At 35.8% G+C, this 17,673-nt stretch overlaps 1 protein-coding gene across 1 annotated transcript in view; it reads right to left on the minus strand.

The window, feature by feature from the left end:
* The window catches only part of LOC120081319 (sec34-like family protein), a 63,545-nt gene extending 48,527 nt beyond the window's left edge, over positions 1 to 15,018 (minus strand). The window contains exons 1-6 of the mRNA XM_039036072.2: positions 14,733 to 15,018; positions 14,436 to 14,519; positions 14,148 to 14,255; positions 13,548 to 13,592; positions 13,388 to 13,462; positions 10,993 to 11,088 (exon numbers count right to left, since the gene is read on the minus strand). Of these exons, the coding sequence (XP_038892000.1) occupies positions 10,993 to 11,088; positions 13,388 to 13,462; positions 13,548 to 13,592; positions 14,148 to 14,255; positions 14,436 to 14,519; positions 14,733 to 14,816 (492 nt within the window). The 5' untranslated portion in view covers positions 14,817 to 15,018. The remainder of the gene's footprint in view (positions 1 to 10,992; positions 11,089 to 13,387; positions 13,463 to 13,547; positions 13,593 to 14,147; positions 14,256 to 14,435; positions 14,520 to 14,732) is intronic.
* Between the last annotated feature and the right edge of the window lie 2,655 nt (positions 15,019 to 17,673).

Here is a 17,673-nt window from a genome sequence, read left to right on the forward strand (position 1 = left end):
TATGTGCAAGGGGCTTCCATTTCTGTCTCCGACTCTAAAAAGCTACCACAAGAGTATGATGAAGCCTCAATAGCTAGTGTCAGCAGTGAAGACTTAGACTTTGAGGATCATAACTTGAAATTCAAAGGCCTAGAAGATCAAGAAGATGCCATACTAAACTTGAATTTGCTTTTCCATGATGAGGAGGTACAAGATTCAAAAGCCTTAATCCCTCCAACCCACATCGAATTACCTCAAGAGCTCAATTCTTTCTTAAATATTTGTGACATTGTCCTGGCACAATCAGCAAATGAAGATTATCTCATGGAATATTAAGGGCCTTGGAGATAAAACTAAAAGACTAGTTATAAAAAAGCTCCTGAGGAAAATAAATCCAGATGTTGTTCTACTTCAAAAATCAAAAAAGGACAGCTTTGATCTCCCTTTCATAAAAATCATTTGGAGTTCTAAAGAGTTGGGCTGGGCATTTGTAGAAACATAAGGCAGATCAGGGGGTATTCTTTCTCTTTGGGATGAAAGCAAAATTGTAGTTTTGGAGGTCTTCAAGGCAGAATTCTCATTAACATTAAAGTGCAGTACCATTTGTAAGAAATTATGCTGGATTTCCAATGTATACGGACCAAACAACCCTAGTGAAAGAAGAAATTTGTAGGTTGAATTAACATCATTCGCAGAAAGATGTGATAGTGCTTGGTGTATCGGTGGGGATTTTAACTGTATTCGAAGAAGACAAGAAAGATTTCCAGTAGGAAGAGCAACTAGAGAAATCAGACAATTTAATAATTTCATTAGAAATACAAACCTACTTGAAATCCCCATGTCAAGTGGAAGATTCTCTTGGTCACAAGAAGGAGAAACAGTATCAAGATCACTCATTGACAAATTCTTCATCACAAGTAGTTGGGATGATTTGTTCGAAAACTCGAGAGTCTCAAGACAAACTAGACCAATTTTTGATCACTTTCCTCTCTTGTTTGAAGCTAGAGCTATTGAATGGGGCCCCTCCCCATTTAGATTTTGTAATAGTTGGCTACTTGATAAGGAGTGTTGCAGAATTATTGAACGATCTCTAAGTCTAGAAATTCAGCAAGGGTGGACTGGTTTTAATTTCTCAATCAGATTAAGAAAGTTGAAACAAGCCCTCAAAAGATGGTATGCTGAAAAAACCAAGCAGCTGAAAGCTAATGAAGAGACACTACTAGAAGAATTCGAAGAAGAGATTTAATTATGGAGACTCAAGAGGAACCCTCTCTTGAGGAAGATTTAAGAATCTCCTTAAAAGCAGATTTAGTTTCCATCTACCAAACAGAGGAAAGAAACCTTATTCAAAAAAGCAAACTGAATTGGTTACAATTGGGTGATGAAAATACAGCCTTCTTCCACCGTTTTCTTGCTGCCAAGAAAAGGAAAAACCTAATAACGGAGTTAATCAATGACCAAGGGGAAGCTACAAAGAATTTCAGAGAAGTGGAATCCCTAATTATTGATTTTTACAGCAATCTATACTCAAAAAGTCAAGGATTGAGATATATACCTCAGAATCTAAGCTGGCCAAGAGTCTGTTCATATCAGAATTTGGAGCTGATTTCCATATTTAATTTGACAAAAATTAAAGAAGCAGTAAAGATGTTGGGAAGAAACAAAGTTCCCGGACCGGATGGCTTCACCATTAAATTTATACTAAAATTTTGGGAGCTACTAAAGGACAATATAAAGAGTATCTTTGATGATTTCTACCGAAATGGGAAGCTCAATTCTTGCATCAAAGAAAATTTTATTTGCTTAATTCAGAAGAAATCAGAGGTAGTGTTAGTGAAAGATTTCAGACCCATTAGCCTATCTACTATAATCTATAAGATTATAACTAAAGTACTTGCAGAAAGGCTCAAGAAAGTAATGCCTAGCCTTGTAAGTCCAACTCAAAGTGCTTTCATTGAAGGGAGACAAATCCTTGATCCGGTCTTAATAGCTAATGAGGTCGTAGAACACTACAAAATTAAGAAGAAAAAGGGTTGGATTTTAAAGCTTGATCTTGAAAAGGCTTTTGATAGAGTGGATTGGGATTTTCTTGAAAAAACCCTTAAGGAAAGGAACTTCCACCCCAAGTGGATAACTTGGATTTTGGGCTGCATCACTAATCCAATGTTCTCCATCTTCATTAATGGAAGGCCAATAAGAAGGATTAAGGCTACAAGGGGAATTAGGCGGGACCCCCTATCCCCTTTCCTCTTCCTCTTGGTAAGTGACTTGCTTAGTGTTTTAGTTGACAGAATTCAAGAAAAAGGGTTGTTTGAAGGCTTTGTGGTTGGAAAAAACAAGGTTCATCTCTCTATTCTCCAGTTTGCTGATGACACTTTACTCTTTTGCAAGTATGATGATGACATGCTAGACAATCTCAAAAAAGCTATTACTTTGTTTGAGTGGTGCTCGGGGCAGAAAGTTAATTGGGAAAAATCTACCATTTGTGGGATAAATATTGAAGATTCTAAGTTAAGGGCAGTAGCTTCAAGAATGTGTTGCCAATTAACACACCTACCTTTCATATATTTGGGCCTTCCTCTTGGGGGGCACCCAAAGAAATTATTGTTTTGGCAACCAGTCATTGATAAAGTTCACAAAAAACATGACAGATACAACTTATCAAGAGGGGGAAGAGCTACCTTATGCAACTCAGTCCTTGCCAACCTCCCAACTTACTATATGTCCTCCTTCTTGATGCCTAAAAAAGTGATTTCAGCCATTGAAAAAATCATCAGAAACTTCTTTTGGGAAGGTTTTAAAGGGGGAAAGATAAATCATCTAGCAAAATGGGAGCTAGTTTCTAAGAATCAAGCTGATGGGGGACTCGGAATTGGAGGTTTAAAAGCTAAAAACGTGGCCTTATTAGCCAAATGGGGTTGGAGATTCCTAAAAGAGCAACCTTCCCTTTGGAGTCGAGGTATTTTGAGTATACATGGTAGCAGTCTTTTTGGTTGGCACACTTCCGGCAAGGTTCATTGTAGTCTTCGAAGCCCTTGGATAAATATTTCAAGATCTTGGTTGAATATTGAGAAGTTGGCAGTCTTTAAAGTAGGGAATGGAACCAGAATTGCATTTTGGCATGACCCTTGGCTGGACTCTTTTCAGATTAACATCGCTTCCAAATGGTTCATTATCACAGTTTTGGGACTATCACACCTCTTCTTGGACTCTAAACTTCAGAAGAGACCTAAAAGATGATGAGATTTTAGAGTTCCAAGCCCTATTAGCAATATTGGCTGAGCAAAAATTATCCAATAAGGAAGACATTCGCATTTGGTCCCTTGAAAAACATGGCTCTTTCTCAGTAAAATCACTGTATAATCGCCTTGCTGAGACCACCTCATTATCAACCAGCCTTCACAAGAGTCTATGGAAGTCTAACAGCCCTCGAAGAGTTAATATAACAGTTTGGATAATGCTGTTTGGAACCCTAAATCGTTCCTCGGTGCTGCAAAAAAAAGCTGCCTTGCTTTTCTATTTCCCCCAATTGGTGTGTCCTTTGTAAATCAGCCAAAGAAGACCTCCAACATTTATTTTTTGACTGCTGTTTTGCCTTCAACTGCTGGAAGAAATTCCTTAAGTGCTTCAACACTACTTGGGTCTTTGATATTTCCTTTAGATGCAATGTTCAACAGCTACTTTCAGGTCCTATTCTGAAAAAATACTCCAATTTACTATGGATTAATGGGGTAAAAGCAGTGCTGGTTGAAATCTGGTTTGAAAGAAATCAAAGAGTGTTCAATGGGAATGAAACTCCTTGGTTTAATCGCTTTGAGGCAGCAAAGCTCAATGCCTCACTTTGGTGCTCCATTTCTAATTGCTTTGAAGCCTACTCCTTGCAAGACATAAGTTTAAATTGGCAGTCTTTTTGTCAATTGGAAGATTAATCGAAGCAACAGAAATAGGGACAGCAGCTTTGCTTTCTTTAGTACTCTTATTTGTTTTAGCTTCTTGATGTAATTTAGATTTCTATAGCCTAGTTCTATATTTTGTTTGGTTGCAACATTCAGCTTGTATTGCTTCATTAGACTACTTTTATATTAGATATTGTTGGCATTCTCTATTTGTTGGATATGATGAGGGTGCTATGGGGTGTCAACCTAGTTGAGATGTCCAGGTGCACCTGCTGATCCTTTGGTTTCTTGATTGATTTCCTTGTATTTTCCTTTATTATCAAAGTACTCATCTCTTGTACTAATTTTATTGATTAATAAAGGTTGTTTCCTTTTCAAAAAAAAAAAAAAAAATGCATTCATGGGGTACATCTAATTCCTCATCCTTTAATACTTGATTAATTCTGTTTAAGTCAACAGAAATTGAAAAGTCTTTTTGAACTGAGGCTTCATGTTTGAATTTTCAAATTTGTATCATCCATGAATGCAAAATCACCATAACAAAAAAAAAAAATCCCCAAGATTTGAATCCATAATAGGTATTTCTGCCGGTAAAAATCCACACAAATTGCTTTTCACTTGAATGACAGCACTAGAGCAATCCAAACAGTTCAAGGTTGATGATGAAATAGCAAGAAAACCTCCCAAATTCTGAATAATTGCTTCAAAAGCAAGTTTCCAGTAGTTTAAAGGAAGGTTTTAGTACAAATCCAGACTCGATAACTTTGAATAACATTTGGATGACTCCATAAAAGATCTGGAACTTGAAAAAACCTTCAACCACATTTATAAAGAAGAGCCAGATTCCAATACTTTAAGCCACCCAGATCTAGACCACCTTCTTTTGTGATTTATCTGCAAGGCCTCTAATGGTCCATGAGATAATTTCATAATTTCCTATCCTCCAACAAAATTAAATTGATTGGTGATGAATGGCCCTTCAAGTTTCAATCCACAGGCTTCATTTAGGGAGGAGAACTTAGAAGGAATTTGATGAGACTTCATTAAGGAAAACTTACCCCTTGGGGGCTACCCAAAAAGGTCTCCTTTTGGCAGCCAGTCATTGATAAAGTTCAGAATAAGCTTGATAAATGGAGGAGGTATAACTTATCTCATGGTGGAAGAGTCACTTTCTGTAAATCCGTTTTTTCTAATCTCCCCACCTACTATATGTGCACATACTTAATGCCAGAAAAAGTTATGAGAAGTTATTTTTGGGAGGGGCACAATAAAGATGAATCACTTGGTCAAATGGGATTTGGTCATAAGGGCACAAGAGGATTGGAGGTATTGGCATTGGAGGCCTTACAACTAGAAACTTAGCCTTGTTAACTAAAAAGGGATGGTGTTTTATACAAGAAGGTAACTCCCTTTGGCATCAAGTAATAAGAAGTGTGCATGGAATACAGCAAGCAAGTTTGGCCTAAGTCTAAGGAGTCCTTGGATTAGCATATCTAGATCTTGGCTGAAAATTGAAGCCTTGGCGGCTTCTAAACTTGGTAACAGATGCCGAATTGGCTTTCGGTTGGATTCTTGGATTGAAAAGATACTGCTGAATGTTCATTTTCCTAACTTATATAAGATTGCTATCAACGCAAAAGGTTCAATAGCAGAATTTTGGGATCATTCCTCCTCATCATGGTCCATCTTCTTCCATAGAAATTTGAAGGTTGATGAGATTTTGATTTTCAAAATCTCCTCGAACTCATTACCAAAAAGAGATTAACAAATAATCAGGGCAAGAGAATCTGGTCCATTGAAAACAGTGGAGTCTTCACTGTTAAATCCCTTGTGAAGCACCTATCTCTAGCCTCCCCTTTAGACAAACAGCTGGAGAAAGCACTGTGGAAAACTAAAAGCCCTCAGCGAGTTAACATCTTCGTGTGGATAATGATTTTTGGAGAGTTGAACTGCTCCTCTGATGTAAAAGAAGTTGCCTAATCACTGTCTTTCTCCACAAATTTGCCCTCTTTGTATGGCAGACACAGAGGACCTGCTACATCATTTTTTTGGTTGTTGCTATGCGGAACAATGTTGGCTGAAATTGTCCTGGATTTTTAATTTGACATGAGTCTTTGGAAACGATTTTCACTCTAACATTTTGCAAATCTTGATGCGCCCTCCTTTGAAGAAGAAGGCTAAATTGTTATGGTTCAACGCAGTGAAATCTTTGCTGGTTGATCTTTGATTTGAAAGGAATCAACAGGTCTTCCATGACAAGTGGTTGACTTGGTTTGAGCGCTTTGAGATAGCCCAACTTAACGCCTCGTCCTAGTGTACACTATCCAAACATTTTGCAGACTTCTCAATTCAAGAACTGAGCTTAAATTGGCGGGCTTTCATTTCTACAGCTTCATAGGAGTACACTGTATCACGATTTTTAGAAGTATTTTTGGTTGTTTTGTGTACTGCTGGCAGATTAAGTATTGTGGCCTTGTTTTGTTTGTCATTAGTTATTATTTTGGCTGAGTTGTAATTGGTTTTGTCGGACTTTTGGTCGTATGTATTTGTTTGATATTTAGGATGATTTGGAGATGATGAAGATGCTAAGGGGGTGCCAACCTAGTTGAGATGCCCGGGTGCACCACCTAATCCCTAGTTTTTGTTGCTCATCATTTCCTTTTATATATTGAGCTTGTCTCATTTCATTATCTTAATGAAGAGATTGTACCATTTTTCAAAAAAAAAAATTAAGGAAAACTTACATGAAGGCAGTTGGGTTGACTTTTTAACTAATGGAGTTTGAAAGAGATTTGCAACCTCTTCCCCAAACAATCGCCTTCCTGTTCTAAGGCCGAATTTGGAGCCAAGATGTCCGATTCTTCACTACTAACAAGATGTCCGATTCTTCACTACTAACACTTACCGAAGATTCATCATCAGACTCTTCCTCAACCGATTGGCTTTCTAAACGCGGAATTAATAGAACTTCTTTGATTAGTTAGAATTTTGAATTTGGAAGTGAAATAATCGTTCTTTTGACAATATAGTCTGAGCAAGATTTCATGCCTCTTTTATCAGGGTGTTTTGAAATTAATATTGGTACTTGCGCAAGAACGCAACATTCTTCAATCACATCTGGAATAAAATTAGCAACCTTTGATATTAAAGAGGCCTCACTTTTACGAGAATAAAATCTTGGAAAAGAGGGTAAGTACACAGGCCTTTCAATTTTATGTTGAGTTATTAAAACAAGGGAATCTAACCTTTCCACTTCCTCCAACGAATTTTTAATGTTATTGCCACTGAATTAAATTCTGATAACAAATCTACTCCTTTAATACCACAGGACATAGATGGCTACAACATTTGTTAACATCACGAGAGAGAAATTCATTATCTAATAAAACCCTTGGGGCGCTTTCATCTCAGGAACTTGCACGACTTTTGGAGAGAGGTCTTGGGGCTGAAGCTGCTTACTTGGAGAAGTTAATGAGAGTGGCGCCAACTCACTAGAAATTAAAGAAGTCTCTTTATCTTCTTATGCTTTTCAAATTCTGACTTGATCTAAGGAATTTGGAAAGTCAACAATTATCTTCTTCTTTTAAGAAGCTAAGATTTCATTGAGAAAAATGAAAGAATAACAAAGGCAAGCCGAACATAACATGGGAGCCCAAGAACTAACTACAGTAAGAGACTCCAAATCCAAAAAAAATCAAATCAATATCATAATTATAAAAAGGCCTAGAGACAGAAGCCCACAAAGAGGTATTAAACCTTGCTGCATCTCGAGAGGGGAGGGAGGGTGGCTGATGTGGTGTATGTGGCTTAAGGACTAAGGCAAAGAGTACCACACACCTGAACTCCTTTGCCTAATTAAAAATAAATAAATAAAGCCAAAGCGGTTTATAAGGAACATAAGAAAATATTGGAGATATAGTTAGGAATAAGGAGACATATTTGTCATTATCAAGGAGTTGATAATGAAAGATGACATATATAAACTTGGGCGCAAAGGACCTTCCTTTAGAGAATCAACTGAATAACTTCGAAGGAGATCATGGTTCATTTAAGGCTATAATATGGTTCGTATTAGGTCAAAAAATCAGACAAGGTGGAATTAACTGAGAAGGAAAAGGTAACTATCTCTCTCTCCTCATTGGTCTTTGCTCCAATGGTCCAGCCACCTTCTATGATCAGTTTCAACTTTGTCTGCCTCCTCCGATTAGCTTCCTTCATCTTCTTCTTCTTCATTTTATTTCCTTGGATCTTCTTGGTAGAATGGAAATCAAAAGCTGCTGCATCCAAAAATCTTATTATTGTATTTGGAATGATGCGAATGGTTTCTTCTTGGAAATCTCATCTCAAAAGCGAAAGCTATTTCTATCATTGTCTTCTCTTTGTTGGCTTGAGGAAAATCTGGTAGAGTCGATGCATCCCCCTATCATTGCATTTTTTCAGCAAAAGATGAGAAATGAATTTGGAATTGTTCATCTTTCAACATTTCGATCTGCTATGGGATGGTCAATTGAGTGCGTGGTATGGCCTGTGATTGGTGGAAGAAAGAATCTATGTATTCCTACCAACTTCAATAAGAAAGGTCGTCTAGTGCTCTAGGAAATGATCAAAGACTTTCTTGTGAATTTTGATAAGGAAACCTGTGCAAGTTCTTTGAGTTTGTCCATGAAACCAAAAGTTCAAAGGTCTCTACCAAAGTCGAAGAATATTGGGACTCAAATGAGAAGCTATGCAAAGGTGGTTAGTCAAAAAGCCTTTATTCCACCAAAAAGGATTCCCAAGAGGACACAGAATCTAGTTAATTCAGAAAACAGAGGAGCTCGTCTTTTTGGATTTGCAAAGAGAGGAGGTAGTTGATATGAAGTTTGATTCAATCCTTGTGATTACTAGATTAATGGCCGATTATACTTGAAAGGACATAAGGAAGTTTTAAAAGGTTGTCTCCCGTCACAAGTTTTAATTAATCCATTTATGGATGATAAAGCTATTATTCATTCAAATGAGGATTCTTCTACTTTGCAACAACATTTCCTAACATCTACTCCATTTCTTCTAAAAAGGAGGCCAGGGTGGCTGATTGCTGGTGTATCTCTAGTCAATCGTCGGATCTCGGCTTTAGAAGGAATTTTTTTGATAGAGTTGGGTCAAATGGCGGAGCTTTTGCTAGTCCTTCACTCTTGGATGTCACAGGGGAGCAGTGACAGCCTCAAATGGAAGATTGATTGATGCCTCAGGGAAGTTTACTACAAAAGCAACTTTCTTACATATGGCTAAGCAGTCCTCTTCATTTCAGCTCCTTAGGTGATCCTTGTTTCGAGCTGAAAATTCCCAAAAATGTCAAATTTTTCATCTGGTCCTTGGCTTAGAGGAGCTTAAACACTCGAAACAAGTTGCAGGGGAAGCTTAGAAGCAATTCTCTGTCTCCTTCGATTTGTTGCCTTTGCTTGAAAGATGAGGAGACGCTGGATCACTTATTCTTGCATGCCTATAAGGGATGGTATCTTTTGTTTAGTATTTTTGCGATGGAGAGCTATCTCCCTTACAAAGTTGACGACTGGCTTCTTGAAGGGCTTGATAGCCTTGCCGAAAAGGGAAAGTGCTTTGGAGATGTGCCACACGGTCTCTCTTGTGGTGCATTTGGAAAGAAATAAATAGTACAATTTTTTAAGATAAGTCCGTTTCTTTTTATTCTTTTTGGGCTTTTGCTCAACATACAGTCTCTTGGTGGTACACAAATTACACCAAATTCTTTTGTAATTACAGTCTTTTTATGATTTTTAACAATTGGAAGGCTCTCCTTCGTTAGTTCCTTGGGGAGGGGGCCATCTCAACCCCTTGCCCTTAAGTTGTCTTCTTTTTTTGCCTTGTTTGAATTTATTATATCATTTCCCATAAAAAAAAATGCAAACTGATGGTAAATGGAGGAAATTTTGAGAGTTACATCTCAAAAGTAAACATTGATCTAGAAATCTACGTTCACATCAAGAAGTTTTGAAGAACTACCGAGGATGGATTCAGGTCAAGATGTCTCTTTTTGATGTGCATTATCGTCTCGGTCATCCATCCCTCTCACGGTTAAGAAAGCTCTATCCCTAGTTTCATGATGTGTCCCCATTGAATTGCCTCATGTCAGTTTGCCAAATTCCATCGTCTTAGCTCCATTCCTAGAGTTGATAAATAGGCAAATTCTCCTTTCCAGTTAGTTCATTATGATATTACCTTTCCAGTTAGTTCATTATGATATTTAGGGTCCTTGTCCAGTTGTGGAAAAACTTGATTTCGATATTTTGTTACCTTTGTTGACGATCACTCTCATATGACTTGGTTATATTTTATGAAAAATCATTCTGAGTTGCTTTCTCATCTCAATTTTCATGTTGAAATTCGAACAATTTGGTGTTTACCTGAAGACTTAATAACGCTGGTGAGTACTTTCCAAAAGCACTTAGGCGTACCTCTGTAAACATGGAATTGTTCATCAAATATCTTGAGCAACTTCATCCCAAAATGGGGTTGCTAAACAAAAAAAAGAATAGGCATCTTCTTCAAACTGCAAGAGCTTTATCCTTTCAAATGCATGTTTCATGGCATTTGAGCAATTTCCACGACTTGTTTTCTTATTAATTGGATGCCTTCGTCTGTTCCTCAAGGTCACATTCCTTATCATGTTCTCTTTCCAACAAAGTCATTGTTTCCTACTAAGCCAAAAATATTTGGTTGTACTTATTTTGTTCAGAATGTTCATCCTAATTGGATGAACATTAGATCCCAAGTCTTTGAAGTGCATTTTATTAGGCTACTCTTGAGTTCAAAAAGGATACAGATGCTATTGTCCAAGTTTGAATAGGTAGCTTGTATCTCAAGGTGTTATCTTCCTTTGAGGACAAGCCTTTCATCTAAAATACTTGATAGGACAGAACAAAGGCATTCTTCCACCCCTGTTTAACTAATTAAAATATATATATATATATATATATATATAAATGAAATAAAAGCCAACTATTTCATCAACATTTTGGTCTAAACTCTAGAAACATGATGCTAAAATATAGTGGCAAATATGTTTAGGCAATTGAAAACTAGTACAGCATAAAACAATAGAGATCAATCAAATTCACACCAGTCTATCACATGCATCATGAAGCGTTCTAGTCTTTGTTGCCACAGCCTGATGTTGCAATTGAAGTTCGTTAAATAAGTCCAGCGTATCATCTACCTGAATGAGAAATAAAGCACAACAAGTTGGAACTACCATTATTTCATTGAACCTATTCGTTATCATGCCAAAAAAAAAAGGTTCTTCAAAATTCAAATAGAATACAAATAAATCAATACATTAGTTTTTTATTATTCTTCCACAAATTAAAAGATTTTAACAATTTAGCAGCTAATATCTAATTTGACTCATTTCATCCTTAGCTTTCAGCGTCCTCCTAGTAGGAAGTGAAGAAAAGGGGGATAATGATGCATTAGCCCAATCTGACCACACTAATCATCTGACTAAAATAACCTAACACTCAATATCATGTTTGCCCTCCCTTCAGTGATTCCCTATTTGCCTCCTCATGGAAGGTGGAAATTACCAAGAAGGTTAAGTTTTTTGTCGGGCAGATTATCCCACGAATTTCATTAATGTTTGAAATTTACAAAAGAAGGGTACAAGCTCAAGCCAAAGAAGTTTCAAGAGACTTCTCCAATTGGGCAAAAGAGATGTAAGGTTATAGGAACTATAGAAAGATGTACACTTGCACCAAAACATAGGAAGATAGACTGTATGTTCAAAAACATTGTCAAAGAGCTTCCTTTTTCTCTAAAGACTGTTGTTTCTCTCCTTCCATGAAATCTACAAGAAAGCTCAAATCATATGCATCCACAAAATCCTCTTTCTGTCATTGGAAGGGTGGCCCATGAGAGTGTAAGTGAGGAGGCTCATAAGCTCATTGGGGAGAGCAATGGACCATCCGAAGGAGAGGGATAGCTCCTTCCAGATAAGACAATTGATGAAAAGGTGACTTGGAGTCTGGTGTGTGGTATGGTAAATTAAACAGCAAAGCGGGTACAGAACCATGTGAGGGTTTTATGGTTGGGTCAGCAAAGGTACATGTTTATCTCAAAGGGCTTTTTGAGGGTTTTATGGTTGATTCAGCAAAGGTTCATGTTCCTTCCTATTCTTTAATTTGCTAATGACATTTTGTTGTTCTGTAAATATGATGATGCAATGTGGGATATTCTTATGAAATCAGCAAAGACTTTTGAAAGATTCTCGAGGCTCAAAGTTAAATGGCAGAAATCTTCTGTGGTATTAACATTCATGATTCCAAGCTCCCAAGCTACTGGCAGTCTCAACCAACTTTAGTTGTAAATTGGTTATTTATCTTGTGTTGCCTTTGGGTGGTCATCCAAGGTGTACTTCATTTTGGCAGCCAATCTTAGATAAAATCTCCAAGAAACTCGATTGTTGGAAGAGGTTTAATCTATCAAAGTCCCAACTCGATGGGGGTTTGGGCAATGGTGGCTTATCTAAGAAAAATTTGGCTTTGCTTGCAAAGTGGGGTAGCATATTTTTTAATGAACCAGACTCTCTTGAAAGAGGGTGGTTTCTCGCATTCGTAGTTCTGATGATTTTAATTGGCACACACTTGGGAAACAACTTTATTGTCTTTGCAGTCTATGGGTCAGTATTTCTAGGGCTTGGAAATCAATGGAATTGTATGCTTCTTTTTCTTTAGGTTGTGGATCCATAATCCTTGTTTTGGCACCATCATGGGATCGGTCCATCAACGTTAAAGGCTGGTTTTCCTCAATTTTTCGGCATTTCTTCAACACTAAATGGGGTGGGTTCTGATTTTTGGGATTCAAATTGCCCTACTTGGAATAATGTATTTTGAAGATTGCTTAAAGAAGTTGAAATTGCAGATTTTAAAGCTCTGCTTGAAGTTCTTCTAACAGCTAAACCCGGTTCAATTTTTTCTTTTTTTAAGGAAACAGAACTTTTCATAGTTTTGTCTCTCATTCCAAAAAAATTAACACCTTGGACAGGGTGTCAAGGAGGTAACTTGATGGTCTCGATCTGTTTCATCTAATGTAGAAGTGTGCCAGAGGATATCGGTGCCATCTTGGTAAGTCTTGATACGGTGGGAAACAGCCTCATAGAATGGTTGTTGCTGATTCAGAAACAAAGTTAGGATATTGTGCTCTATGTAGTGATAGCTTTCCTTTTGCCTCCTTTGAAAAGAAAGAAACTCCAAAATCTTCAATCTTTCATAAATTTTTGTGATGATAAAGAATGGATAAAACAAAAGGAATAATTCAAAATCTTGCCTATATGTAGAATGCTAGATGTCTAAACTTTTCCATGATCAATTGAGTTTTTCTTATTCTCAATGTTTAGAAAAATATGTTAGTTAATTAATTTTAGCGGAAGTCTCCGAAAGGACATATATTAGTTAATTAATTAAAAATACAAATCAAATAATTCTTTCACGTTGATTAAGGAAAAAGTAATAACACGTTACCTGACGAAGTATAACATCACATGTTCTTATGCGATCTGTTAAAGAATTCAAGTAGTGGTGGTATTTCTCCTCTGTCTACAATAAGGATAGAATGCTCAAAGAGAATATTTTCAGCTTGCAACGCAAGAAAAATTAGAGAAGCTACCAAATTTGTACTAACCTCAGATTTCATGGCTGATTCAAGATCAGAAAACCATTTGTAGAACTGCATGAAATTCATTAGGAAGAGCAGAAATTTTAGTGACATGACTTCAACAAAACCAGACGATCATAAATTGAAAATAGATCATGCCAAAGAAGATAACAAGGCAGGACATCAACAAATTAAGTCATAATCTATCAGTATATATCCCTTGAAAACTATTAAATATAAAGTCTGAGATCTCTATCCATTTTAAAAGATAAATAAATAAATAAGAAACAAGCATGGCGTTGATAACAGTGAAATGTGTGAACAAAACCACAGTATTTTAATTGGTTAAATCCTCATGGGAATGCATTTTCCTATTAGGTGTTTGTGGCAGGGGGGATTCTATACCCGGCCCCCTAGAGAGGTCTCCAACATTCATGAAAGAATTTTAGACATTCTGAAGGGGAAGGAGACAAGGCACTGCCCATGTACCAAAAGTTAGTTTGCCAGAGTTAGCATCTTGAAGATTATGATAGTTACCATCACAAATACTGTAATAAAAATAATTCAAAAGAGAAAAAAGAAGGAAAAAGGCTGAAGACATTGAATGCAGAGTACAGTGTAGGGTACCTGATTGGTGTTCACCAAAACGGCTTCAATAGCGTCAGAATCTTCGCTGGCGGTATCCTTAACCGAAATAGACAAGGCATTTTCTTTACCTGTTATCCTGTCTTGTGCCTAAAATAATATTCAACACGAAACTGTAGTTACTCAGGTGAGAACATATAAGCATTGCGTCTCTAAAACAAACGTACAAAGTGGCAGTCAGCACCAGTTGATTTCAAATGAAGAATTAAAGAACACGAAGAAGAAACAAGTTGAAAATGAATCAAGAACAGAACAGAACAGAAATCTCACCAAATCAACGGGAAAAGGTCGCTCAGCAATGGCATGACAGAGTGTGGCAACAGCCGCTTGCTGTTGCTCCGTTAAAGGAGCATTCTGAACATAAAATGGATTAGGAGATGAGGAAAAGAGAGAAAACGAAACAAAATGTAAGCATCGACAAAGGAAGAGAGAAGGAAGAAGTGGCGCAAACAGATCTCATCGCATTAAGTAACATCGAAAGCGAGATCGAACAAATAGAAGCAAATTTTAGGATTCAAAATGGAAAAAGAGAAGAATTGAGGAGTAAAGTGGAAAAGATGAACGTACCTGCTCCCAAGTAGAAGCAAAATTGTAGCCCTTGGAAATTGCACCGGACTTGGGTAAACCAAGAGGGGCGGTCTTGGCAGCCATGGAGGTCGACTTGTTCGCGATTTCCCCACTAGAGAACTCCACAGTCCTTATAAGCTCTCCTACGGCCAACACACTTCTCTCGTCTGTTCTCTTGCTAACCGAAGAAGACCGGTTTTTCAGACATGCTAATTCTCTCCAGCTTTTTTACTCTAATAAAATGCTCGTTCTCACTTTCAATCCTAACATCGTATTCACAAAACTCAACTTCAAAAGTTATTAATATATTATAAATATGTTAAATTAGGTCTAACGTACTCATTCTTAGTATTTGTTGTTTATTATCTATATTTCGTATATATGTCTCAAGATTACGTATTATCATTATCATGTAATATACCTCCTATCTGTCAAATTACATAGTGACATTATCATGTAATATAATATCTCATATTTGTCAAATTAGATAATGGCATTTTGTGGGTTTTGTAAGACAAATATTGGTGATCAATCCAAAAATATTGGAAAAAATGGAGAAATCCATTCTTTGTTATTTTATTATTTTTTTGTTATTTATTTATTTTATATATTTATATATTTATATTTATTTATTTTATTATATATTATTATTATATTATATTTTCTCCATATCCATGTTCTCGTTGTGCGTCGTTGTATTCTTCAAATTTACAATATAATATATATTATAATTTTAGTTGTAAAATAGAATTTAGATATACAAAATAAAGAAATGGGGGAAATTGAAGCTTCTCATAAATGTCATAAATTGGTTTGGTAGCTCAATTAGCATTTTTGTTTGATAGTTCAATTGGCATAAATTTGTACTATCAATTTTAGAGTTGGAAGCTTCATCCCACAGAAAATTGTCCAAAATAACTCTAAACCTCTTTTCGAAAAAAAAAAAAAAAAAGTTTCTTTTTACCTATTTAAGATGTGAAATACCATTTTTTCCCTCAATTTAAATGCATGATTTTTCTCTATATTTCTTCTTCCTCTTTAACAACTGGTGATCCAACTTACTCCCTCGATTACTGAATGCAACTTCAATATATTCCAACTTATTCATAGATCAACATGTATTCTCCATCAATCCTATACTTTCAACTGTTATTGTTATGATAACAAACATGGAACAAGTCAAGTCGTTACACAAATTAATAGAGATAGATAGTGATAGAATGGTAGACTTTAACATTTGATAGTTTTTTGTTTGGGATTTGTTTGTTTATCACTGATAATTTGTGTATGTATATGTAATTTTGTGTGCTTCCACTAGTTCCAATAAATGAAGAATCTAAATCAGAGATATTCAAATATTTTATTGAATTGAAAGATATTTTTGTTCCATTTGTTTATAACTGAAGATGATATTGTTGTTCCATTTGTTTATAACTTATATATATATATATATATATGAACTGAATATACTAACAAACTGATTACACCTAAACGAGAAACAATACACTCAATTTATAAAATTCAAGCTCAAACGTAAGCCAGTTAATGTAACAAGGCTTTGATAAGGAAATAATCGAAGACTTTAAAGAACCTCGAAACCTTTGGAGACTCGAAACATATTCGAGGTACACATCTGATAAACGTTGTCTTAAAGACAATTATACGCTCTACACAAGGTGCAAGCAGACTATAGCGATCGTCTCAATAGGATACAACGACTAACTCTGGTAGAACTGCAACCTCAAACTACTCGGTTCTGGTTGGATACATGCCCTCAACTCAATTTAAGAACAAAAGAAAGAAAGGAGAGAACTCTTCAATTTGGAAAGGATGCTACAAATGAAGAACCAAGTTGCTATTTGTAGGTTTGCAATTTATAACTCTCCAAAATACAAAATAAAATTAAATAGATACAAAAATTAAAACATTTGTGAAAGTTAACTCAATTGATGTGTTACTTGACAAAAATCAAACATAACTCATTCAAATTGAAGAAACTATAAATTTAACTTTCATAAATATTAAATTTGTGCATGAAACATCATCTTAATTTGAAGTTTTAGTTCAATTTGAAAGTTTCCAACGATGAATTTAATTTGCATAATTAAATCTATTTTATGTTCAAATATTCACCAAATTTTCACTGTATTTCACTGTAAATACCAACATATATCACTCCAGTTGTTAATATACATGAAAAGTTCAATTGTCATGATTACAACATTGTTTAATTTGGGCAAATTTACATGTCCTACAAGTATGATCAATGCAATTACAATTACTATATTTTTTGAAACTCCTAGCTTCACCTTTAGATAGCATCATTTGCTTTCAAGGCCTTCCCACATGATGTTTAACGGTAGGAGGTAATGCATTAATGTCATCCTCTACAATACTTCAATCAAATGGATTCCGATAGGATGAACAAAGCCTTTATATGTTGGTGTCAATGCTCTAAAAAATAATACTCAAACATGTAAGATTAAGTATCCACACTAAACATGCAAAGAACAAGTGCATATAAAATTTCATCAAAATCCCATACTCGACAACTAAAAGATCCCAAGTTCATGAATTGTTTGTCTCCATCCATTACTTTTGTATTCACTGTTGCTAACGGGATCGACCTGAGAAAACGAAGAAAAAAAAAAGTAATTGGTATTAATTTAAAAGTCGATAAAATAATGTTGAAGTCTATCATTGATAGACAATTACAGAATTAGTTTAAATATCTGTCACCAATAGAAATTTATTATTGATCAGTTTCTATCATTGATAGATCAATCTATAGTTGGAAAAAAAAAAAAAAAGAACAAAAAACAAAGAGCTCTTACCAACAAACTTATTGATTTATGGTGTTGTTTTTTGGATTTACTCTCAACCTAACTAGTCAAAATGGTTTTCATCAATAAAGCAACTTTACTTCAATCATAAAACTAAA

The sequence above is a fragment of the Benincasa hispida genome, chromosome 7, assembly GCF_027475165.1.
Source record: "Benincasa hispida cultivar pf3 chromosome 7, pf3_genome.v1.1, whole genome shotgun sequence".
NCBI classification, from domain to species: Eukaryota; Viridiplantae; Streptophyta; class Magnoliopsida; order Cucurbitales; family Cucurbitaceae; genus Benincasa; species Benincasa hispida.